The 25899-nt window shown below is 39.1% G+C and overlaps 2 protein-coding genes across 5 annotated transcripts in view; one reads left to right on the top strand and one right to left on the bottom strand.

Annotated features, from left to right (window-relative positions):
• Window positions 1-25899, top strand: part of zc3h7bb (zinc finger CCCH-type containing 7Bb) — a 497977-nt gene that overhangs the window by 325350 nt on the left and 146728 nt on the right. The gene's annotated exons all lie outside the window — the stretch shown is intronic.
• On the bottom strand, window positions 271-25868 carry gspt1 (G1 to S phase transition 1). Of its 4 annotated transcripts, none has more exons than XM_055176048.2 (15): window positions 25719-25868; window positions 25421-25591; window positions 24626-24667; window positions 22291-22521; window positions 22169-22202; window positions 22012-22089; window positions 21175-21355; window positions 20585-20739; window positions 20365-20505; window positions 19972-20065; window positions 16605-16685; window positions 16246-16419; window positions 1414-1503; window positions 1154-1322; window positions 271-1051 (listed from the first exon to the last, which is right to left on the bottom strand). In XM_055176048.2, exons 1-15 carry the CDS (start codon window positions 25753-25755, stop codon window positions 999-1001), a joined length of 1731 nt encoding a protein of 576 aa, XP_055032023.1. In that variant the 5' UTR covers window positions 25756-25868; the 3' UTR covers window positions 271-998. The 4 variants fall into 4 exon arrangements, with proteins under 4 accessions (XP_055032023.1, XP_055032021.1, XP_055032022.1 ...); XM_055176046.2 differs by having other exon boundaries at window positions 22291-22527; XM_055176047.2 differs by having other exon boundaries at window positions 22291-22527; window positions 25421-25588; window positions 25719-25867.

The following is a 25899-nucleotide window of genomic DNA, read 5'->3' on the forward strand; positions in this document are numbered from 1 at the left end:
TTTTTTATTATGTACACATCTGTTGTTCTCTACTGCCACCCAGCTCCATTAATTGTCATTGCAATACTCTTGATTATTATTGCATATGTGAGCACAATAATGTTGCAGAAGTCTAATCATCAGTGTGGTATTAAATCAAACACAATATGGACAAGCTACAAGCAAGGATTTTTTTATTTAATTTCATTTTAACATTTAATATCTATTTTGTGAAGTTTGATGTTTACATCCAAACAGTAGTGTACAAAATATACACTAGTTCATGTGACAACCAGTTGAGTGCATTTGTCATTTGTCTTTTATTATGTAATGACATTACAGTAAACAAACTCATACAGTCATCTTGTGCATAATTACATCACTACCTTAAGTGTCATTATATTTAAAGGGCCCAGGCCACTTTTGTATGGCATTCCCCTTAATGTGATTTTAACAAGTACTACCCCTAAAGAACTTGCCATGTAATTCAGAAGGTTACTGGCAAGCTTAGACCCTGTGTGGACCCTATATTAAGCCAAAATAAACAGTCAGCATTCTCTAACTGCCCATGTAATGCTGTTAAAAAGCGATTTGCAATCAGAGACCCTACACTGTTTTGGGGGGTATGGGTGATTTGAACATTGAATTGCCAGGCCACACAGGAATGGCTTTAACCTAACCTAATTACCTCTGTCATCTGTATATCCAACACTTAAACGCCAGTGTCTTAAAAGAAAATTGCATCCATTTTAAGATTTAAAGTGTAACAGTGAAAAGAAACTGGCTTTGAAAATTGGGCTACATGAGTGGCATAGCTGAGCTCTCAATATGAGAAAGCCGTCACACTGAGCTTGTCTTTCTATATTTATGTTCTTCGTAAAATTGATAGTGTTACTTTGATAATGTCCTTTATCCAAAGTAATATTTCTAGACTGATCCACATTAAAGGATGGAACAGCCTGGAGGAGATCTGGAGCCAATGCATCCTCCTTTATCCCAGAGTGCACCATTATACACATTTAGTCCTTCTCGGGTACCAACTTCAAAACCTTTCCGATTGCGATTGTCTTACCTATGAAACAATTACAAAAACAACCTCTATTCAGTATGTAGGCAACATTACATATTATTCAAAGAGTTTGATGTCAAAAACAGCTTTTTTTAATTGTCTTACCCTCATCTCTCAAGGTGAAGCGTCCCATCTGAGGGAAGTCTTTAAAAGTCTCTAAGCAGATAGTTCCTGCTGCTCTAAGACGGGCAATGCATACTTGGTCTTGTTTGACAAAGCGTGGACGAGTCTTGCTCTTTTCTCCTGTCTTCTTGTCCACCATACAGATTAAGGCCTGTTTATGGAGATTTTTAGGGAGTAGATAATGATCATTCGTGGTAATCAGAGCCTTGTCCATGTGTGAATGTCAATGCGAAATTACTTACTGTTATCTGCACTTCTTCTATGCAGGTATGGATGTGTAGTACTGCATTGTAACCTGGGCATATAATGGATTTGTGTTCAATAATGACAATCTGTGAATAAAAAAATAAAAACCAATAAGGTTATCTGAAATGTTTGTAAATAAAAATATAGCTGCAAGCAGCAATGCCGGGGTCAAGCCGAAAAGGGCACAAAAGGATGTAAAATTGAGATTGGATAAGCAGATTGAAGAACCTAGGTAAACCTAATAATTTTAGATGAAAAAACAAAAAAGTAATCAACAAAAATAATTTAAGTTCTTGACTACTGCAATCGTCCTTCTGTTATTGACAATCATGGAACATTAGAGCACTGAAGGGCATGTGCGTGGTGTTTGCAGTTGCAAAACATGGGTCACATCATGTTACAACAAGTTTAATTAATCAAACGAGACCATCCCCGTGTCTCTACGATGTTGTGATGCAGAGATATAGCTTTTGCAAAAACGGTTGATAAGGTATTCTCAATGGTTGCTGGGGAGTGAATTGGCAAACACCAGTGATTATAGTCAAAGCCATGAAAGGAATAATCCATGATGACTCGTGGTTTTAGATGTGTTGTTGCAATAGTTTTAGGCAAAAATACCATATTCTATCTCAAAACCAGTAGGTCGCGCAATGACAAAATTGTGCATGCAACATCAGGTCATGATTGTTTTACATCTAGCTAGTTTTATGTCTATACACTTTAGTTTAGTGAAGAAACAGTTGTATGACTATAGGGCTGGCTTATTATCAAAGGTTTTGTTCAATTATAAGGCCATCTAGTGGTGCAAGCATACAATTTTTTTTGTGTAGCCTCAGAATGTGCTCATGCATCAGCGTATCAAATCTGGTGAAAAAATCTCTTTTCGTTACGAAGTTACAACCATTTATGTGTAAAAAACACAAAATTTGAAGGTAATTTTTCGTTTTTTGCAATTTTCGGCCATTTCTGATGAAAATTTTAATATAACACCAATAGAACTTTTTGTTCAGAAGGTAAGGTTAGTTTCTTCCTATGGTGTTTTCGAGTCGATCGGAAAAACGTTCGCGGAGATATTCACGCGTGTTTTTTAAGCGCTATTTTGCTGCGCAGGGTTAATCGTAAGGCGAATTCTGGAATGTTTGGTATCGTTTGACTCGGCAACTATTCAGAACTCCAAAGAAGCAAGTCCCATGAAAATACGTCAATCGGAGCCAAAGTTATAGGTGTATAAAACTTTTCTCTGGCCACTAGGTGGCGCTGCAACGAAACTATGCATGCACCCTCGGTTCCTGACTGGCATCTCAAGTACCAAGTGTCGTGTCAATAGGCCTAAGTTTGACGAAGATACAGCCTAAAATCTGTTTTTTTGCGCTCTACGTAAAATTCGTTAAGGTGGTATACGACAACGGATTGGTGTATCGAAATTCTTTTGATAACTTTTTGCCTTAAGTGTCTCAAGATGATACATACCAATTTTCGTGGCAATTGGACAAAAGCTCTAGGACGAGTTCGAAAAAGTAGGTTTTACGAATAATTCAAAATGGCGGAAAATTTTCATGTCGAAAAAAGACGCCATAGGGTCCAATCGAATCGTCTTGAGCCAATGAATAAGAGAAAGCAATAATTTTGTTTCTAGGGCTTACGGATCAGAAGTTATAAGCAAAAACATAAGTGCAACTTTGGACTGTTGGTGGCGCTAGCGGGTTAGACATAGAGAGTCCAAATTTGCTGTGGGGACACATTGGACTGTCCTCTATCAGTGTGCCAAATTTCATAACTTTCCTACGTACGGTTCTATGGGCTGCCATAGACCGCAATGGCGGAAGAAGAAGAAGAAGAATAACTAATAATAATAATAAGAAAACTAACAAATACAATAGGGTTCTACGCCCCTTCGGGGCTTGACCCCTAATAATAATAATAAGAAAACTAACAATAACAATAGGGTTCTACGCCCCTTCGGGGCTTGACCCCTAAATATAGCTGCAAGCAGCGATACCGGGGTCAAGCCAAACATGGCCAAAAATGATTCATACGAGATGACTGTCATGATTTAAGATCTAAGTTTGCATTATTTTTAGTAAAAAATAGCAATTTTTTGTATCTTGAGACCACTAGGTGGCGCTGTGCCGAAACAATAGATGGTGCCTCAAGTCATAACTGTGATGACACATACCAAATTTAGTGTAAATACGATAAAGCGATACGGAGATATAGCCTTAAATTATTTGACCACTAGGGGGCACTGACCAAAACAATAGATGGTGACTCAGGTCATGATTGTGATGACACTCACCAAATTTGGTGTAAATACGACAAAGAGATGCAGAGATATAGCCTTAAATGACTTGACCACTAGGGGGCACTGACCAAACAATAAATTGTGACTCAGGTCTTGATTGTCATGACACCCACCAAATTTGGTGTAAATACGATAAAGAGATGCAGAGATATAGCTTCAAATCTCTTGACCACTAGGGGGCGCCGAAAAGTTTACAAGTCCTCTCAGAACATATTGCTGATGAACCATACCAAGTTTCATAACAATACGCAATTGCGTTTCTGAACTACTTGAACTTAAAGAAAAAATTTAAAATGGCCGACACACAAAATGGCCGACCAAAAACCATTTAGTATCTTTTGACTCGGCATGCCTCACGAAATCTAACAAGACTACTCTCATAATTTTACATTCAAGTTTGCAGTAGTTTTAAGCAAAAATAGACATTTTTTATATCTCGTGACCAGTAGGGGGCAGTGTGACAAAATGGTGTATGCACTCTCAGGTCATCACTGTTATGACATATACCAAGTCTCATATCAATACGCAAAAGTTTTGCAAAGATACAGGCTCAAACACATTTTGGCGTGCACGCCCTCACATTCTTTGATGCGTTATACGACAACGGATAGGTCTACCGAAAAGCTTTTGATAACTTTTTGTCTGGAGTGTCTCTAGATTATGCCTACCAAAAATCAAGCCAATCTAACGAGCGCTGTAGGAGGAGTTCGAAAAAGTAGGTGTTCAATATAATTCAAAATGGCTGACAGGAAGTAGGTTTGACTCAGACATATTTGGTACAGTCGGACTCAGCACGAGCCAAGGAATGAATAGAGTGAAATCTCATGTCAGTATGGCAATTTAATCAAATGATATAAAGATTTTAAACAATTTCTTTACATATCCTGACCACTAGGTGGCGCCGTCCTAAAGATTTATAGGTGCGCTCAGAACATGTCACTGATGAACCATGCCAAATTTCGTAGCGATACGCCATTCTGTTTGTGAAATACTGAACTTAATGAGAAAATTCAAAATGGCCGACACCCAAAATGGCCGACACCCAAAATGGCCGACCGAAAATCGTTTGTTATCGTTTGACTCGGCATGGCTCAAGGAATCTAACAAGACCACCTTCATGATTTTAGACTCAAGTTTGAAGTAGTTATAAGGGAAAATAGGCATTTTTCGAATCTCGTGACCACTAGGTGGCACTGTGACGAAACGTTGCAGGCACCCTCAGGTCATGACTGTAATGACATATACCAAGTTTCGTGTCGATACAATAAAGTTTTGCGAAGATACAGCCTCACGTCCGTTTTGGCGTGCTCGCCGCCATATATGTTGTCAATTTATACGAGAACGCATTGGTCTATCAAAAAGCTTTTGATAACTTTTTGTCTGGGGTGTCTCTAGATGCTACATACCAAAGGACATGCAAATCGGATGAACGCTCTAGGAGGAGTTCGAAAAAGTAGGTTTTACGGAAAATTCAAAATGGCGGAAAGATTTGCATGACACAAATGACATCAATGTGTGCAATTGAATCATCATGAGCAAAGGATTCAGAGGAAACAAGAATTTAGTTTCTAGGTATCACGGGTCAGAAGTTATGAGCATGAACATAAGTGGATTTTTGGACTGTTGGTGGCGCTAGAGGGTTTGAGTCAGAAACACCAATGTTGCTATAGTAACTTCTGAGGCTGTCCTCTACATGTGTGCCAAATTTCATAACTTTCCTACGTACGGTTCTATGGGCTGCCATTGACTTCAATGGAGGAAGAAGGAAGAAGAATAATAATAAGAAAACTAACAGATACAATAGGTGTCTACGCCACTTCGTGGCTTGACCCCTAATAATAATAATAATAATAATAAGAAAACTAACAATAACAATAGGGTTCTACGCCCCTTCGGGGCTTGACCCCTAAATATAGCTGCAAGCAGCGATACCGGGGTCAAGCCAAACATGGCAAAAAATGATTCATACGTGATGACTGTCATGATTTAAGATCTAAGTTTGCATTAGTTTTATGAAAAAAATAGCAATTTTTTTGTATCTTGAGACCACTAGGTGGCGTGGTGCAGAAACAATAGATGGTGCCTCAGGTCATGACTGTGATGACACATACCAAATTTAGTGTAAATATGATAAAGCAATACAGAGATATAGCCTTAAATGACTTGACCACTAGGGGGCACTAACCAAACAATAAATTGTGACTCAGGTCTTGATTGTGATGACACCCACCAAATTTGGTGTAAATACAATAAAGAGATGCAGAGATATAGCCTTAAATGACTTGACCACTAGGGGGCACTGACCAAAAAATAAATTGTGACTCAGGTCTTGATTGTGATGACACTCACCAAATTTGGTGTAAATACAATAAAGAGATGCAGAGATATAGCTTCAAATCTCTTAACCACTAGGGGGCACCGAAAAGTTTACAAGTCCTCCCAGAACATGTTGCTGATGAACCATACCAAGTTTCATAACAATACACAGTTGCGTTTCTGAAATACTTGAACTTAAAGAAAAATTCAAAATGGCCGACACACAAAATGGCCGACCAAAAACCATTTGGTATCGTTTGACTCGCCATGCCTCACGAAATCTAACAAGACCAGTCTCATAATTTTACATTCAAATTTGCAGTAGTTATAAGCAAAAATAGACATTTTTTATATCTCGTGACCAGTAGGGGGCAGTGTGACGAAATGGTGCATGCACCCTCAGGACATCACTGTTATGACATATACCAAGTCTCATATTAATACGCAAAAGTTTTGCGAAGATACGGGCTCAAACTCATTTTGGCGTGCTCGCCCTCGCATTCTTTGATGCGTTATACGACAACGGATAGGTCTACCGAAAATCTTTTGATAACTTTTTGTCTAGAGTGTCTCTAGATGATGCATACCAAAAATCAAGCCAATCACACGAGCGCTCTAGGAGGAGTTCGAAAAAGTAGGTGTTCAATATAATTCAAAATGGCCGACAGGAAGTAGGTTTGACTCAGACATATTTGATACCGTCGGACTCAGCATGAGCCAAGGAATCAATAGAGTGAAGTCTTATGTCATAGTGGCAATTTAATCAAATGATATAAAGATTTTAAACAATTTATTTACATATACTGACCACTAGGTGGCGCCGTCCTAAAGATTTATAGGTGCGCTCAGAACATGTCACCGATGAACCATGCCAAATTTCGTAGCGATACGCCATTCGGTTTGTGAAATACTGAACTTAATGAGAAAATTCAAAATGGCCGACAACCAAAATGGCCGACCAAAAACGGTTTGGTATCGTTTGACTCGGCATGCCTCAAGGAATCTAACAAGACCTCCTTCATGATTTTAGACTCAAGTGTGAAGTAGTTATAAGCAAAAATATGCATTTTTCGAATTTCGTGACCACTAGGTGGCGCTGTGACGAAACGTTGCAGGCAACCTCAAGTCATGACTGTAATGACATATACCAAGTTTCGTGTCGATACAATAATGTTTTGCGAAGATACAGCCTCACGTCCGTTTTGGCGTGCTCGCCGCCGTATATGTTGTCAATTTATATGAGAACGCATTGGTCTATCAAAAAGCTTTTGATAACTTTTTGTCTGGGGTGTCTCTAGATGCTACATACCAAAGGACATGCAAATCGGACGAACGCTCTAGGAGGAGTTCGAAAAAGTAGGTTTTAAGGAAAATTCAAAATGGCGGAAAGATGTGCATGACAGAAATGACATCAATGTGTGCAATTGAATCATCATAAGCAAAGGATTCAGAGGAAACAAGAATTTAGTTTCTAGGACTCACGGGTCAGAAGTTATGAGCATGAACATAAGTGGATTTTTGGACTGTTGGTGGCGCTAGAGGGTTTGAGTCAGACAAACCAATGTTGCTATAGTAACTTCTGAGACTGTCCTCTACATGTGTGCCAAATTTCATAACTTTCCTACGTACGGTTCTATGGGCTGCCATTGACTTCAATGGCGGAAGAACAAGAAGAAGAAATATAGCTGCAAGCAGCGATACCGGGGTCAAGCCAAACATGGCAATAAATGATTCATACGTGATAACTGTCATGATTTAAGATCTAAGTTTGCATTAGTTTTATGAAAAAATAGCATTTTTTTGTATCTTGAGACCACTAGGTGGCGCTTTGCCGAAACAATAGATGGTGCCTCAGGTCATGACTGTGATGACACATACCAAATTTAGTGTAAATACAATAAAGCGATACGGAGATATAGTCTTAAATGACTTGACCACTAGGGGGCACTGACCAAACAATAAATTGTGACTCAGGTCTTGATTGTGATGACACCCACCAAATTTGGTGTAAATACAATAAAGCGATATGGAGATATAGCCTTAAATGACTTGACCACTAGGGGGCACTGACCAAAAAATAAATTGTGACTCAGGTCTTGATTGTGATGACACCCACCAAATTTGGTGTAAATACGATAAAGAGATGCAGAGATATAGCTTCAAATCTCTTGACCACTAGGGGGCACCGGAAAGTTTACAAGTCCTCCCAGAACATGTTGCTGATGAACCATACCAAGTTTCATAACAATACGTAATTGCGTTTCTGAAATACTTGAACTTAAAGAAAAATTCAAAATGGCCGACACACAAAATGGCCGACCAAAAACCATTTGGTATCGTTTGACTCGGCATGCCTCACGAAATCTAACAAGACAACTCTCATAATTTTACATTCAAGTTTGCAGTAGTTATAAGCAAAAATAGACATTTTTTATATCTCGTGACCAGTAGGGGGCAGTGTGACGAAATGGTGCATGCACCCTCAGGTCATCACTGTTATGACATATACCAAGTCTCATATTAATACACAAAAGTTTTGCGAAGATACAGGCTCAAACACATTTTGGCGTGCTCGCCCTCGCATTCTTTGATGCGTTATACGACAACAAATAGGTCTACCGAAAAGCTTTTGATAACTTTTTGTCTAGAGTGTCTCTAGATGATGCATACCAAAAATCAAGCCAATCACACGAGCGCTCTAGGAGGAGTTCGAAAAAGTAGGTGTTCAATATAATTCAAAATGGCCGACAGGAAGTAGGTTTGACTCAGACATATTTGGTACAGTCGGACTCAGCATGAGCCAAGGAATCAATAGAGTGAAGTCTTATGTCATAGTGGCAATTTAATCAAATGATATAAAGATTTTAAACAATTTATTTACATATCCTGACCACTAGGTGGCGCCATCCTAAAGATTTATAGGTGCGCTCAGAACATGTCACTGATGAACCATGCCAAATTTCGTAGCGATACGCCATTCGGTTTGTGAAATACTGAACTTAATGAGAAAATTCTAAATGGCCGACACCCAAAATGGCCGACCGAAAACCGTTTGGTATCGTTTGACTCGGCATGCCTAAAGGAATCTAACAAGACCAACTTCATGATTTTAGACTCAAGTTTGAAGTAGTTATAAGCGAAAATAGGCATTTTTCGAATCTCGTGACCACTAGGTGGCGCTGTGACGAAACGTTGCAGTCACCCTCAGTTCATGACTGTAATGACATATACCAAGTTTCGTGTCGATACACCAAAGTGTTGCAAAGATACAGCCACACGTCTGTTTTGGCGTGCTCGCCGCCATATATGTTGTTAATTTATACGAGAACGCATTGGTCTATAAAAAAGCTTTTGATAACTTTTTGTCAGGGGTGTCTCTAGATGCTATATACCAAAGGACATGCAAATCGGACAAACGCTCTAGGAGGAGTTCGAAAAAGTAGGTTTTACGGAAAATTCAAAATGGCGGAAAGATGTGCATGACACAAATGACATCAATGTGTGCAATTGAATCAACACGAGCCAAGGATTAAGAGGAAACAAGAATTTAGTTTCTAGGACTCATGGGTCAGAAGTTATGAGCATGAACATAAGTGGACTTTTGGACTGTTGGTGGCGCTAGAGAGTTTGAGTTAGACACACCAAATTTGCTATAGTAACTTCTAAGACTGTCCTGTACATGTGTGCCAAATTTCATAACTTTCCTATGTACGGTTCTATGGGCTGCCATTGACTTCAATGGCGGAAGAGGAAGAATAATAATAATAATAATAATAAGAAAACTAACAATAACAATAGGGTTCTACGCCCCTTCGGGGCTTGACCCCTAATAATATAGCTGCAAGCAGCGATACCGGGGTCAAGCCAAACATGGCAAAAAATGATTCATAAGTGATGACTGTCATGATTTAAGATCTAAGTTTGTATTAGTTTTATGAAAAAAATAGCAATTTTTTGTATCTTGAGACCACTAGGTGGCGCTTTGCCGAAACAATAGATGGTGCCTCAGGTCATGACTGTAATGACACATACCAAATTTAGTGTAAATACAATAAAGCAATACAGAGATATAGCCTTTAATGACTTGACCACTAGGGGGCACTGACCAAACAATAAATTGTGACTCAGGTCTTGATTGTGATGACACCCACCAAATTTGGTGTAAATACGATAAAGAGATGCAGAGATATAGCTTCAAATCTCTTGACCACTAGGGGGCGCCGAAAAGTTTACAAGTCCTCCCAGAACATGTTGCTGATGAACCATACCAAGTTTCATAACAATACGCAATTGCGTTTCTGAAATACTTGAACTTAAAGAAAAAATTCAAAATGGCCGACACACAAAATGGCTGACCAAAAACCATTTGGTATCGTTTGACTCGGCATGCCTTCCGAAATCTAACAAGACCAGTCTCATAATTTTACATTCAAGTTTGCAGTAGTTATAAGCAAAAATAGACATTTTTTATATCTCGTGACCATTAGGGGGCAGTGTGACGAAACAGTGCATGCACCCTCAGGTCATCACTGTTATGACATATACCAAGTCTCATATTAATACGCAAAAGTTTTGCGAAGATACAGGCTCAAACACATTTTGGCGTGCTCGCCCTCGCATTCTTTGATGCGTTATACGACAACGGATAGGTCTACCGAAAAGCTTTTGATAACTTTTTGTCTGGAGTGTCTCTAGATGATGCGTACCAAAAATCAAGCCAATCACTCGAGCGCTCTAGGAGGAGTTCGAAAAAGTAGGTGTTCAATATAATTCAAAATGGCCGACAGGAAGTAGGTTTGACTCAGACATATTTGGTACAGTCGGACTCAGCATGAGCCAAGGAATCAATAGAGTGAAGTCTTATGTCAGTGTGGCAATTTAATCAAATGATATAAAGATTTTTAAAAATTTTTTACATATCCTGACCACTAGGTGGCGCCGTCCTAAAGATTTATTGGTGCGCTCAGAACATGTCACTGATGAACCATGCCAAATTTCGTAGCGATACGCCATTCTGTTTGTGAAATACTGAACTTAATGAGAAAATTCAAAATGGCCGACACCCAAAATGGCCGACCGAAAACCGTTTGGTATCGTTTGACACGGCATGCCTCAAGGAATCTAACAAGACCACCTTCATGATTTTAGACTCAAGTTTGAAGTAGTTATAAGCGAAAATAGGCATTTTTCGAATCTCGTTACCACTAGGTGGCGCTGTGACGAAACGTTGCAGGCACCCTCAGGTCATGACTGTTATGACATATACCAAGTTTCGTGTCGATACAATAAAGTTTTGCGAAGATACGGCCTCACGTCCGTTTTGGCGTGCTCGCCGCCATATATGTTGTCAATTTATACGAGAACGCATTGGTCTACCGAAAAGCTTTTGATAACTTTTTGTCTTGGGTGTCTCTAGATGCTACATACCAAAGGACATGCAAATCGGACAAACGGTCTAGGAGGAGTTCGAAAAAGTAGGTTTTACGAAAAATTCAAAATGGCGGAAAGATGTGCATGACACAAATGACATCAATGTGTGCAATTGAATCATCATGAGCCAAGGATTCAGAGGAAACAAGAATTTAGTTTCTAGGACTCACGGGTCAGAAGTTGTGAGCATGAACAAAAGTGGATTTTTGGACTGTTGGTGGCGCTAGAGGGTTTGAGTCAGAGATGCCAATGTTGCTATAGTAACTTCTGAGACTGTCCTCTACATGTGTGCCAAATTTCATAACTTTCCTATGTACGGTTCTATGGGCTGCCATTGACTTTCGGCGGAAGAACGAGGAAGATAAATAATAATAATAATAAGAAAACTAACAATAACAATAGGGTTCTACGCCCCTTCGGGGCTTGACCCCTAAATATATAAATATAGCTGCAAGCAGCGATACCGGGGTCAAGCCAAAAATGGCAAAAAATGATTCATACGTGATGACTGTCATGATTTAAGATCTAATTTTGCATTAGTTTTATGAAAAAAATAGCAATTTCTTTGTATCTTGAGACCACTAGGTGGCGCTGTGCCGAAACAATAGATGGTGCCTCAGGTCATGACTGTGATGACACATACCAAATTTAGTGTAAATACAATAAAGCGATACGGAGATATAGCCTTAAATGACTTGACCACTAGGGGGCACTGACCAAAAAATAAATTGTGACTCAGGTCTTGATTGTGATGACACCCACCAAATTTGGTGCAAATACGATAAAGAGATGAAGAGATATAGCTTCAAATCTCTTGACCACTAGGGGGCGCCGAAAAGTTTACAAGTCCTCTCAGAACATGTTGCTGATGAACCATACCAAGTTTCATAACAATACGCAATTGCGTTTCTGAAATACTTGAATTTAAAGAAAAAATTCAAAATGTCCGACACACAAAATGGCTGACCAAAACCATTTGGTATCGTTTGACTCGGCATGCCTCACGAAATCTAACAAAACTAGTCTCATAATTTTACATTCAGGTTTGCAGTAGTTATAAGCAAAAATAGACATATTTTATATCTCGTGACCAGTAGGGGGCAGTGTGACGAAATGGTGCATGCACCCTCAGGTCATCACTGTTATGACATATACCAAGTCTCATATTAATACGCAAAAGTTTTGCGAAGATACAGGCTCAAACACATTTTGGCGTGCTCGCCCTCACATTCTTTGATGCGTTATACGACAACGAATAGGTCTACCGAAAAGCTTTTGATAACTTTTTGTCTAGAGTGTCTCTAGATGATGCATACCAAAAATCAAGCCAATCACACGAGCGCTCTAGGAGGAGTTCGAAAAAGTAGGTGTTCAATATAATTCAAAATGGCCGACAGGAAGTACGTTTGACTCAGACATATTTGGTACAGTCGGACTCGGCATGAGCCAAGGAATCAATAGAGTGAAGATTTATGTCAGTGTGGCAATTTAATCAAATGATATAAAGATTTTAAACAATTTATTTACATATCCTGACCACTAGGTGGCGCCGTCCTAAAGATTTATAGGTGCGCTCAGAACATGTCACCCATGAACCATGCCAAATTTCGTAACCATACGCCATTCGGTTTGTGAAATACTGAACTTAATGAGAAAATTCAAAATGGCCGACACCCAAAATGGCCGACCGAAAACCGTTAGGTATCGTTTGACTCGGCATGCCTCAAGGAGTCTAACAAGACCACCTTCATGATTTTAGACTCAAGTTTGAAGTAGTTATAAGCGAAAATATGCATTTTTCGAATCTCGTGACCACTAGGTGGCGCTGTGACAAAACGTTGCAGGCACCCTCAGGTCATGACTGTAATGACATATACCAAGTTTCGTGTCGATACAATAAAGTTTTGCGAAGATATGGCCTCACGTCCGTTTTGGCGTGCTCGCCGCCATATATGTTGTCAATTTATACGAGAACGCATTGGTCTATCAAAAAGCTTTTGATAACTTTTTGTCTGGGGTGTCTCTAGATGCTATATACCAAAGGACATGCAAATCGGACGGACGGTCTAGGAGGAGTTCGAAAAAGTAGGTTTTACGGAAAAATCAAAATGGCGGAAAGATTTGCATGACACAAATGACATCAACGTATGCAATTGAATCATCATGAGCCAAGGATTCAGAAGAAACAGGAATTTAGTTTCTAGGACTCACGGGTCAGAAGTTATGAGCATGAACATAAGTGGATTTTTGGACTGTTGGTGGCGCTAGAGGGTTTGAGTCAGACACACCAATGTTGCTATAGTAACTTCTAAGACCGTCCTCTACATGTGTGCCAAATTTCATAACTTTCCTATGTACGGTTCTATGGGCTGCCATTGACTTTAATGGCGGAAGAACAAGAAGAAGAATAATATATAATAATAATAATAAATATAGCTGCAAGCAGCGATACCGGGGTCAAGCCAAACATGGCAAAAAATTATTCATACGTGATGACTGTCATGATTTAAGATCTAAGTTTGCATTAGTTTTATGAAAAAATAGCAATTTTTTGTATCTTGAGACCACTAGGTGGCGCGGTGCAGAATTAATAGATGGTGCCTCAGGTCATGACTGTGATGACACACACCAAATTTAGTGTAAATACGATAAAGCAATACAGAGATATAGCCTTAAATGACTTGACCACTAGGGGGCACTAACCAAACAATAAATTGTGACTCAGGTCTTGATTGTGATGACACCCACCAAATTTGGTGTAAATACAATAAAGAGATGCAGAGATATAGCCTTAAATGACTTGACCACTAGGGGGCACTAACCAAACAATAAATTGTGACTCAGGTCTTGATTGTGATGACACCCACCAAATTTGGTGTAAATACAATAAAGAGATGCAGAGATATAGCCTTAAATGACTTGACCACTAGGGGGCACTGACCAAAAAATAAATTGTGACTTAGGTCTTGATTGTGATGACACCCACCAAATTTGGTGTAAATACGATAAAGAGATGCAGAGATATAGCTTCAAATCTCTTGACCACTAGGGGGCACCGAAAAGTTTACAAGTCCTCCCAGAACATGTAGGTAATGAACCATACCAAGTTTCATAACAATACACAGTTGCGTTTCTGAAATACTTGAACTTAAAGAAAAATTCAAAATGGCCGACACACAAAATGGCCGACCAAAAACCATTTGGTATCGTTTGACTCGGCATGCCTCACGTAATCTAACAAGACTAATCTCATAATTTTACATTCAATTTTGAAGTAGTTATAAGCAAAAATAGACATTTTTTATATCTCGTGACCAGTAGGGGGCAGTATGACGAAATGGTGCATGCACCCTCAGGTCATCACTGTTATGACATATACCAAGTCTCATATTAATACGCAAAAGTTTTGCAAAGATACAGGCTCAAACACATTTTGGCGTGCTCGCCCTCGCATTCTTTGATGCGTTATACGACAATGGATAGGTCTACCGAAAATCTTTTGATAACTTTTTGTCTAGAGTGTCTCTAGATGATGCATACCAAAAATCAAGCCAATCACACGAGCGCTCTAGGAGGAGTTCGAAAAAGTAGGTGTTCAATATAATTCAAAATGGCCGACAGGAAGTAGGTTTGACTCAGACATATTTGGTACAGTCGGACTCAGCATGAGCCAAGGAATCAATAGAGTGAAGTCTTATGTCATAGTGGCAATTTAATCAAATGATATAAAGATTTTAAACAATTTATTTACATATCCTGACCACTAGGTGGCGCCGTCCTAAAGATTTATAGGTGCGCTCAGAACATGTCACTGATGAACCATGCCAAATTTCGTAGCGATACGCCATTCGGTTTGTGAAATACTGAACTTAATGAGAAAATTCAAAATGGCCGACACCCAAAATGGCCGACCGAAAACGGTTTGGTATCGTTTGACTCGGCATGCCTCAAGGAATCTAACAAGACCTCCTTCATGATTTTAGACTTAAGTTTGAAGTAGTTATAAGCGAAAATAGGCATTTTTCGAATCTCGTGACCACTAGGTGGCGCTGTGACGAAACGTTGCAGGCACCCTCAGGTCATGACTGTTATGACATATACCAAGTTTCGTGTCGATACACAAAAGTTTTGCGAAGATACGGCCTCACGTCCGTTTTGGCGTGCTCGCCGCCATATATGTTGTCAATTTATATGAGAACGCATTGGTCTATCAAAAAGCTTTTGATAACTTTTTGTCTTGGGTGTCTCTAGATGCTACATACCAAAGGACATGCAAATCGGACAAACGGTCTAGGAGGAGTTCGAAAAAGTAGGTTTTACGAAAAATTCAAAATGGCGGAAAGATGTGCATGACACAAATGACATCAATTTGTGCAATTGAATCATCATGAGCCAAGGATTCAGAGGAAACAAGAATTTAGTTTCTAGGACTCACGGGTCAGAAGTTGTGAGCATGAACATAAGTGGATTTTTGGACTGTTGGTGGCGCTAGAGGGTTTGAGTCAGACACACCAATGTTGCTATAGTAACTTCTGAGACTGTCCTCTACATGTGTGCCAAATTTCATAACTTTCCTACATACGGTTCTATGGGCTGCCATTGACTTCAATGGCGGAAGAACAAGAAACAGAATAATAATAAGAAAACTAACAATAACAATAGGGTTCTACGCCCCTTCGGGGCTTGACCCCTAATAAGAAAACTAACAATAACAATAGGGTTCTACGCCCCTTCGGGGCTTGACCCCTAATTAAAACACGACTTCTTTTGAAATCAAGACCTGGGCATCGAAAGTGCGCCCCGAGTGGCAAAGGTTCTCAGCGTTGCATAGGATAAAGCCTGGGAGAATCTCTTCCTCCTCAATGCCTTTGAGTCGAAGCTTTAAGTTTTCGCCAGGGCCAGCGTACTCTGTCTCCACATCATCAGAGAGCAGACTCAACACCTCCACTGTGTGCTGGGGAATAAGAAACAACATAATGTCAACATAATCACATTAACTGTGATTATTCAAGATAATATCATTTTACATCTATAATAATAAATGAAATAGTATATATAATATGTAATAATAAAAACATATTGCATTTGTAACAAATGAAAAAGCATTAATGTACACATGGTTGGTTTGTACAGTCTTACCCTATTTGGCATCATAATAAGTTGTTGTGCTTTGCCTATATTTCCAGACTCCAGTTTCCCAAGAACTACGGTTCCCATGTCCTATAAAGCAGATTATAAAAGAGACAAAAATAAGTACTTTCCTTTCAAATCCTTTTTCACCTTTCAACCATATGTGAAGCTTTGATGTTGATATTTTTATTGAATAAAACCAATGGTCCTGCTACCTTTTAAAAAAATAAAACTAGTAGGCAAGGCTATTATAATCAGAAGTTAATTTTATTTTATGAGTTGATATTCTTGATGACATAATATCTCACTCTTTCCGTCTCACTTGTAGGAGATCTGTTGAGAACACACTATTCTTATTCCTGTCAAAATACTACTCCACACTGCAGTATTTAAATAACTAGGAAATATCATTATAAAACTGAAAAATAGCAGTATTTGGAGCATTAGAAAAGTCTAGTTAGAAACACCTAAGCATAATATTTTAGCCTCATGGAAGCAACTTTGAGGAAATGAAGGCCCTACATTTTCAAATACCGTATTTTCCGGACTATAAATTGCACTTTTTTCATAGTTTGGCTGGTCCTGCGACTTATAGTCAGGTGCAACTTGTAAGTCAGTATGAATAAATTTTGACGTATGTGAACCAAGACAACATTACCGTCTACTGCCACTAGAGTCCGCTATATGCTGCTCCTGTATTTATGTAATTCAATGGATTCAGTGATGTGGAATGACGAGCCTGCGAACTTGATGATCGCGTTGGCTTGTTCTGTTCATTTAGCCTACTTAGCCTTCCATGTATGTTCAGGCTATTGTGTATCATGTAAATTACTGATAATGTTACGTTAACATACGGACACCTATTCAGCCTGCTGTTCTGTGTACTATTATTTAGTTGAATAACTTGCCTTTCCAGATTAAATGTCTGTTCTTCGGCTTGGATTTTGTGAAATAATTTTCTAAATAAATGTGACATATAGTCCACTGCGATTTATATATGTTTTTTGTCTTCATGCCGCATTTTTGATTGATGCGACTTATATTCCGGAGCGACGTATAGTCCAGAAAATACAGACGAAACTGACAAGATTAGACAAAGGCTATTGAACATCTATCACAGTACAACAGAGCCATTAAAGGGCACCTATTATGCCCATTTTCAAAATACCCCAGTCACCCAACATATTTTTTATAATGTCCAAAATGCCCCTATTTGGGTGGGAGCAAAAAAACACTGTTTTGGTGTTTGTACCTTTAAATGCAAAACAGCTACTGCTTCTCACCACCTTTACCAAAAGAGACAGTGAGCGCCTTCAGTTAAAATAGATCTAATTCCTGTCTGAGACAATATTATCTCACTATTGAGATATGGCGGACAGTGTACAACTCGCTGATGACGGAAACTATGGTAATGCAGGACTGTAAATCAGTGGCTGTAGGAGGGGCTTCATAAGTGTGACGTCATATTAACAAGAGAATTAAAAAAGCATGTCTAATGAGACTGGTTTGGTTTAATGGGGATTTAGAAAAGAAGGAGTGGGTGATTTTTTTCATTGTAGGGTGGTTGTGTTCACACACTGCCAACACACATTTAGGTCCAAATACCTTGTAAATGTGAATTTTGCATACAAGGTGCTCTTTAAATGCAAGATTACACATTAGGGGGCGGTTTAGGACAGTGTTTACATTAAAGGACAAGTTCAGTATTTTACATTTAAAGCCCTGCTTTCAAACTGTTCACGATGAAACAGAACGGTTTTGACTGAAATCTGGACATATGATGCTGGCCCGAGAATCTTCGGCTTCTGTTGCATCAGCTCCCACCTCCACAATGGGTGCACAGGTGCACTGGAACAATCTTTCCTAAAATGCATTAAACTGTCGTCTATAGCAAACCAATAAATATATGAAACAAAAAAACAAAAAAAACTGTCGTCTACAAAGACGTGAAACTCACCGAGTGGTCGGGGGTGTTCACTGATATGCTCACACAAAAATCGCTGTAAAAGATGCTTTCCAACACTTGTTTTAGCATTCGTTGTTAACTTGTGGACCTATTTTTCCAAACACCTCACACCCGTATATTCTTCCGTTTGGAGCTTGAATAATAGACACTCCAGCCCAGGTGGTGGCGATAATCCACCTTTGCCAATTGCAAGAATACAAACCACGGTCCCGGCGCAGAGTAATACCGTCCCTCACAGCACATCTAATACAAGTCAATGGAGTTGACAAAAACTACGATAAAACCTGTTGGAATGCATCTTTTGCAGCGATTTTTGTATGAGCATACCAGCGAACACCCCCGACCACTCGGTGAGCCCCACATCCCTGCAAACGAAAGTCCAATGCATTCCAGGAAGGATTGCTCCAGTGCACCCACGCAGCCACTGCAGAGGTGGGGGCCGACACAACAAACACCCGAAAACTGTCGGGCCAATGTCCAAATTTCCGTCAAAACCGTTCTATTTCATCATAAACAATCTGAAAACAGGGCTTTAAGTGTAAAACACCGAACTTGTTCTTTAAAGATACAATTTGTATAAGCCATGCCACTAGAGGGCGCACAATTAAAACAATAACAAATGACGTAGATTAATGACGCTCTGAAGCAGCGTGGAATTATGGGATTTGTTATCTTTAACTCAACCACTGATGGCCATCAATCAGACGGGAACGAGAAATCAGTTTAACGGATGAGGTAAAGTAATCAAGTTTTATAAATGTTACTTTTAATGACATTATTTTATTTCATTATGTAAGGTTTTATGTAATGTTCAAAATGAAATTGTTAGACATAGATGTTGCAGTATTAGTCCAATTCCAATGTTGTGTTAACACAGCTCAGAATTAAGTGTTCAAATCAACAAACTTACCATAAACAAACGAGTAGCCCGACAGACGCTATACAGTAACCTAACGCATACTTCCGCATTTGTCCATGACACTGTTGTCGTGTGATTCCTAGTCAGTAAAGGCGTTAACAAAGGATTAACATGGCACTGCCCCGTGTCACTGTTTATTTTTTCATAATTTAGTAGTTGAAAACATTAGAGATATTGTTAGTAATCAGCGGGACAAAATATATAACACTGGCCTTGTGGTTTTGGGATATTCTACTGCAAATATCTTACGAATTATACCCTTTAAACCAAGACTAGGCCTTATTTATATTAGGACAATTAAGTCGTTTTTACAAACATACCTTACAAAAACATCTTGAAACAAAATGATGGCACTGATATGTCTTATGATGGAAGTCAAGTGATGAAGTGGTTTTCAGTTAAGACAGCTCAAACATGCATTTTGTTTGGGACTAAGCTTCCTCTGTCCAGGAAATCAGATGTTAAAATACTCAGAAAGTCTTTCATTTTACCTTGTACTTGTCTACAATAGGCAATCTGATGGGGCCATCAGTTGGTCTGGTGAAGTTTGGCAGGCTCTCCAGATGGGAAATAAATGGCAATCCCCTAAAAACATTGCAGGTTCAAAAAAATAACAATGCATATACTGTATGTTGCATAATACAGTGGTTCTCAAACTTTTTTGCAGTGCGGCCCCCCTTGTGTACGGTGGCCTCCCCTTGTGCCTTTCATGGCCACCCCAAAGAAAATGTATGACATAAAACATTCTAAAATCACATTTTAATTAAACAAAATGTATTAAATTATACAATGTAGTACTGTTGGTTAACAGCCAAGTTTGAGAACCACTGGCATAATGGCCTGAAAGATTATGGGGCACAAAAATCAGTAGCATTGTCACTTACGTATACCAGGGGCATAAGTCAGAAGATTCCTTCAGGTTGGCTCCAGTCATCCCAGAGCAGGGCATGAAGTGAATATCTTTCTTTGGATTAAAGCCCACCTTCTTCAGAAATGGCACTAACTTCTCTTTACATTCCTCATATCTGTGAGAAAAATAAGCAATAATCTCCTAAAGAAGGTCAAGGATGCAAATATAAAAGTCACACATGTCATTTAATTCACCTATCGACACTCCAGTTCACAGTGGGATCGTCCATTTTGTTGATGAGAACTATTAGGTGTTTGACTCCAGCTGTTTTGGCCAGCATTGCATGCTCCCTTGTCTGCCCTCCCTTTTCAAAACCAGTCTCAAACTCCCCCTTTCTGGCAGAGATGACCTTAAAAAAAGAGTGTGTCAATGCATTCAGGCAAACCAAGACCTAATGTACAAAATGTGCAGCTCAATTCTAAAACACGCTGAAATACAACAACTATTTTTATATAATAATTTGTGTGTTTGTTGTAGTCCAAGAAAAGAGATTTCAATTGGAGACAATAACTTGAGCCATGGTTTACTTTGGGATTTGTACCTTTGCATATCGTTTACACAAACTTACACACCAAAGGAAATGTAAAATTGTGAACCAGATAATAGGTGCTCTTTAAACATTTAGTAATAGCAATATCCTTACATAATTCGTTCAAACACTCTTTTATCATTCTTAATTGTTTTATTTCATTTTTTTAATCCATATCTTCATGCTACTATTATATTTAAATACACATTGTGTAGTAGTGTATGTGACAATAATAACTAAAGATTTTGAACTCACCAGTACTGCCAAATCAGCTTGCGAAGCCCCTCCAATCATGTTGGGAACGAAGCTTTTATGGCCCGGAGCATCAAGAATAGTAAAGTGCTTTTTCTCTGTTTCAAAGTAAGCTCGTCCAACTTCTACTGTTTTCCCTTTGTCTCTTTCCTCTTGGTTTGTGTCTAAAGCCCAGGAGAGATACCTGGGTAAGCAGATTGATATCATGTCACTTCAATCCAGACTGCATTAAATGAAGAAAAACATTTTGTGTATAGGGATGAATGTTTGAAATCCTCTTTAAAGACTGACTTGCTACTATATCCTGTTATGTAGAAGGCTGCTTAACCACAACACAAGTTTGACAAGTTTGGATTTTTCACACCGGAGGCTATCCCGCAATTCATTGCACACATGTAACGGCTGAATATAACAGCTGGATATTTTAAAATAAACCCTTAAAACCTTTGTTAAATAAAAGTGTGTATTTAGCAGAAAAAATGTCAGTTTTAGGATTATAAATTATGTTTTGTATTAATATTATTCTGTGTATGCTGCGTGTATTTGTAAAGTTGATAAATTTGAAATACTGTTGGGTAGTTTAATCTACATCGTACATATTTTCTAAAATAAAATGTATTTATTTTAATAAGTAACCTGTGTCCCGCTGACATGTGCGTTATGGATCTCGAAGGCTAGATCGTCTCATTTCAGTTGGACTTCAAAGGCTGCGACCTTCGAAGACCGAGTCCTCGCCTTTAAAGGACGCGTCCTTTGAAGGATCCAGCCTTCGAATAGGGACAGCTTTTGTGTTTACAGTAAAAGTGCATTTAAAGTCAGGTGTAAACAACATATCCTCACCAGGTCTCTCTGTTTTTCTCTTTTGCCTCCCGTTCATATTTCTCCAGCGTTCGTTTGTCCACCATACCAGTTAGATACCTTAATGCACAATAATAAGCATTATTACTTGTGTATTACACAAGTTTTCGTCAATATAGAGACAATGATGGGAACTCACATGATCTGTCCACCAATTGTAGATTTCCCTGCATCTGTGTTAAATTACAATAAATCAGAGGTTTATATCACAAATAATAACATTAGAACTACAAAGTCGAAGTCATCATAATCCAAACATACCAACATGTCCAATGAACACAACATTAACATGTTCTTTCTTGGGAGCATCAGGTGGAGGCGGAGGTAGTTTGGGGATCGGCATCTCCTCATCCTCCTCCATCATTTCATCCTGTGCATCATCTCCACAGCATCCGATCTCTGGTGGGCTTCCAGCCCCTGGTTCTTCTGTATCTGGCTCCTCTTTCTGCTCCCACGTGTCTACTGTACTAGCATCTGTCTCTCCATTCTCCACTGCAACTGTAGGAAAAACATGCTTGTGTTTCAGTGTAGACATTCTGTAAACAATGTACAGAAAGAAACAATGACCTGTTCTTGGAAAACAAACCAGCAAAAATGCACTTCTTTACAATTGCTGAAATTTAAATATATTTTTTATTTTTGTACATAGTATGTTGTCTTTCAAAAACATGTGTCCTTCCATCCATAACGCATGCATGTTTCCATCATCTAAAATAGAAAACATGAGTATAGATGGTTTTATCGAACGCACGTGCGTTGTCGTGGTTAAGCGTCTGGGCGAAACTTAACTTCCGGTCTCTGTTTAATGCTAGTAGCGTCTAAAGTTTAATAGTGTCTAAAGTGAATTCTGGAACAAATACCATGTCAAAAATAACAAATGTTTTGGTTTCCTAAAGACATGGGGAGATGGCGATCATAGATCCAGGGTTCTCACACCTTAGTTAACTTCAAATTCAAGGACCTTTCAAGGACTTTTCAGGTCCAATACCCTCAAATTCAAGGACTCAATGTGGGGACACATTTCAAGTTAGAGCAAGGTTACAATGTGTTCCCTTTTAAGATACATTGTTACAGTTCCTGTTCAAGGGAACTCGCGCTGCATCACTGTGGTGACACTTTGGGGACGCCTCCAGGGGTAAGTGCATCTGAATGTGTATATCAAATTCAACCAATGGTGAGGCTTAATGACAAAGACAGGGTGACGCGGGAGCCAGGAAGTATATCGCTATCTGAAATATTGCCAAAGACGGCGTTATAGGGATGCAGGAAGTATGGCAAGGGAGACGCAGCGCTTCGTTCCCTTCTCAGGGAACAACAGTGACACACGTAACCCGAGACGTTTTCATGTGTCAAACACAACTATGCAAAAAAGCATTTTGGTATGAATCAACATTCGCATACAGAAGATATAAGCATTTAAAGCGAACAGTTTAGCACGTGTGCTTACAAAGTCTATAATTTTTGGATATTATCCTACACTACACAGGGAATGATATGGATTTTCTCCCAGAAAACTTCTTGCATAAAATAGATTCAAGCACTTTCAATGACCTGTATCTATGCATGTATATTTTCAAAAACTTCCCAGGGCCTTGAATTTTTTTCTCCAGATTTACAAACTTTCAAGGATTTCAGGGACCTGTGGGAACCCTGTGGATAACCGCTATGTGAACGGAGGTTTGGCAGCTGATTTGTAGTTAACATTGTATACATTATATAGACCATTTCAAAAGATGTAAACAACACTGGTCCAGAAGCACCTCCTGTTTCAGTTTTTTAACACTATATAAACGTTGGGATAAAATAAACCAATAGAACATATAGAACTGAATTAACTGAAGTTAAACAAACATCTTAAAGATAATGATATATGTGAAATAAAAAAATACTGTCACAAACTGTAACAGGAAGTGTTTCTGAACCAGTGCTGTTTACATCTTTTGAAATGGTCCATAGTACACATTTTACACTGTAAAGTTAGCTCAGTGTCATTTTTTATTCGCTTTAGCTATGATATATGAATCTACTTGTTGTTTATTTAGATGTTATCAGAAATAAACTATACTAAAAGGAATCTGTTGTTATTGATTCTTTGTGGAAGTTTCCGGAAGTTATTTTAATTCCAAAAAGGCGTTTGTTTATGTTGTTACTGCTGACATTGTCTATAGATTGGTATTTTTCTGACGTCTGGACTCTATCATCAGGTGTTTAGTAAAATATAAACAAATGGTTCAATATATTGGTAATACATTTTGAGAATTTATTTTTCAAGTTTTACATGCAAATGCCGCATCCATAATGCTGGATTGCTCAGTATGTTTAGTTTTGCACTCATTTTGATGACTCGTACCAAATGTATCATACATAAACTGTACATTTTGAATCAGGACTAGTACTGTCATTGAAACACTTCTCTGGGTCACTGTCTGTGGCTGGTAAAGGGATAAATAAGGTCTGTAATATGAGCACAAGTGAGCTGATGTAATAAGCCCTGGCTGATGAACCAGCATTACAGGCATACACTACACCAGAACACAAAACCCACGCAGAAAAGTCCAGCTTGATTCACAGTGGCCTAAAAAAAACACTAACATACCCACAGGTTCTGAGATCTCCATGCTGGCCACTGCATCTGTTCCTGTAGAGACAAACAGAAGTAATAATGACATTTATAGGCAGTTATAAAGATAAGACACATATGTAATTATTTAGCATTTGTAACACTGTTTTAGATGCTACATTTCTGTGACAGCAGTGGAATCTGTCACAGGGACTTTATAAAATTGCTTGTAATATAAATCCAGCTTTACAGATTTTTCCAAGTTGGGTTGTTTCCACTCAGTCAGATCTACGCAACAGTGTGACATCACAACAACAGGTGTCAAATATTATTTCACTTCCCTTTATTACTTATTTATTGACAGATTGTCAGATCATGTGTCTTGTCTGCGACAGTTCAGTGCTTTACAGGATTTCATCATTTGGGACAGTGAGTGGGCTACCACAAAAATCCCAGTGTCCCCGACGTCATGTAAGCATTAGTCTATTGACAGTTCTTGCTGTTTGTATCTTGGGGACAGTGACAATTCAATCTGCGCGGTGTTGTGTACTTGAAGTGTGTTGCACATCGTCATGTATGTATAAAATAAAAACGTTTAATGTGGAGTCGGCTGCCAAACCGGTCACGCGAGGCTTAATAGGTTTCAGTTCATGACAAAACACGCATTAATATTAAAATGTCTTTTAAACAACGGAGCTCACTCGATACTTTTGTTTTAAACGGCACTCAGCTACAACGGCTAGCCTTCAGTGGCATTGCCAGTTGGAGGTCCTTTTGTGGTCTGGCCGTGTCATTGCTGTCGGCTCGTGTGTATTGGCGCTGTCGGTTTGCCGTCAGACGTGGCGTTTTCCGCCGGGGCCCGGGAAAGAAAAGACGGCACGAACTCCGGAGCGTTGACATTGAGCCCGATAAAGGCGGACTGAAGTTCAGTCTCAGCCGTGGCCTCAACATCGTCCTCCTGTTCCCAGGAATCAGGGGCTGTGTCTCCCGAATCCATAGCTGCTATAACGCGAACAAGCTGGTGTTAATTGCGGGTTGCGCTATAACCCACAACGCAGTTTTTACCTAAAACAAATATGTTGTATTTTAGGATCTATTCAAAGTAAATAAAGTGGTTGGGAAACTCTACATGTGATGAAATGGTGCATGGGGCGTCTGGTCTTCATGCGACACCATAGACGTGTAGCTGGTTAGCTGATCGTGGCTTCTGCATGCGCACAGTGTAAAAGCGTGGAGTGTGAATGCAGCTATCATAGCTCGACCACAATGACCACAAAAAAATTATTTTCAAAGTAACACTATTATTGAAA

This window comes from Misgurnus anguillicaudatus, chromosome 4, assembly GCF_027580225.2.
Source record: "Misgurnus anguillicaudatus chromosome 4, ASM2758022v2, whole genome shotgun sequence".
In the NCBI taxonomy this organism is placed as follows: Eukaryota; Metazoa; Chordata; class Actinopteri; order Cypriniformes; family Cobitidae; genus Misgurnus; species Misgurnus anguillicaudatus.

Bases quoted from the DNA above. Each gene is read 5' to 3' on its own strand.
- gspt1 (XM_055176046.2), bottom strand. From the start codon at position 25,755: ATGAAGACCAGACGCCCCATGCACCATTTCATCACAT. The intron at 21,356-22,011 runs GTGAGGATATGT...CTGCTTACCCAG, and splicing joins GAGAAAAACAGAGAGACCTG to GTATCTCTCCTGGGCTTTAG. The intron at 1,052-1,153 runs GTAAGACAATTA...ATTGTTTCATAG, and splicing joins CTTCACCTTGAGAGATGAGG to GTAAGACAATCGCAATCGGA.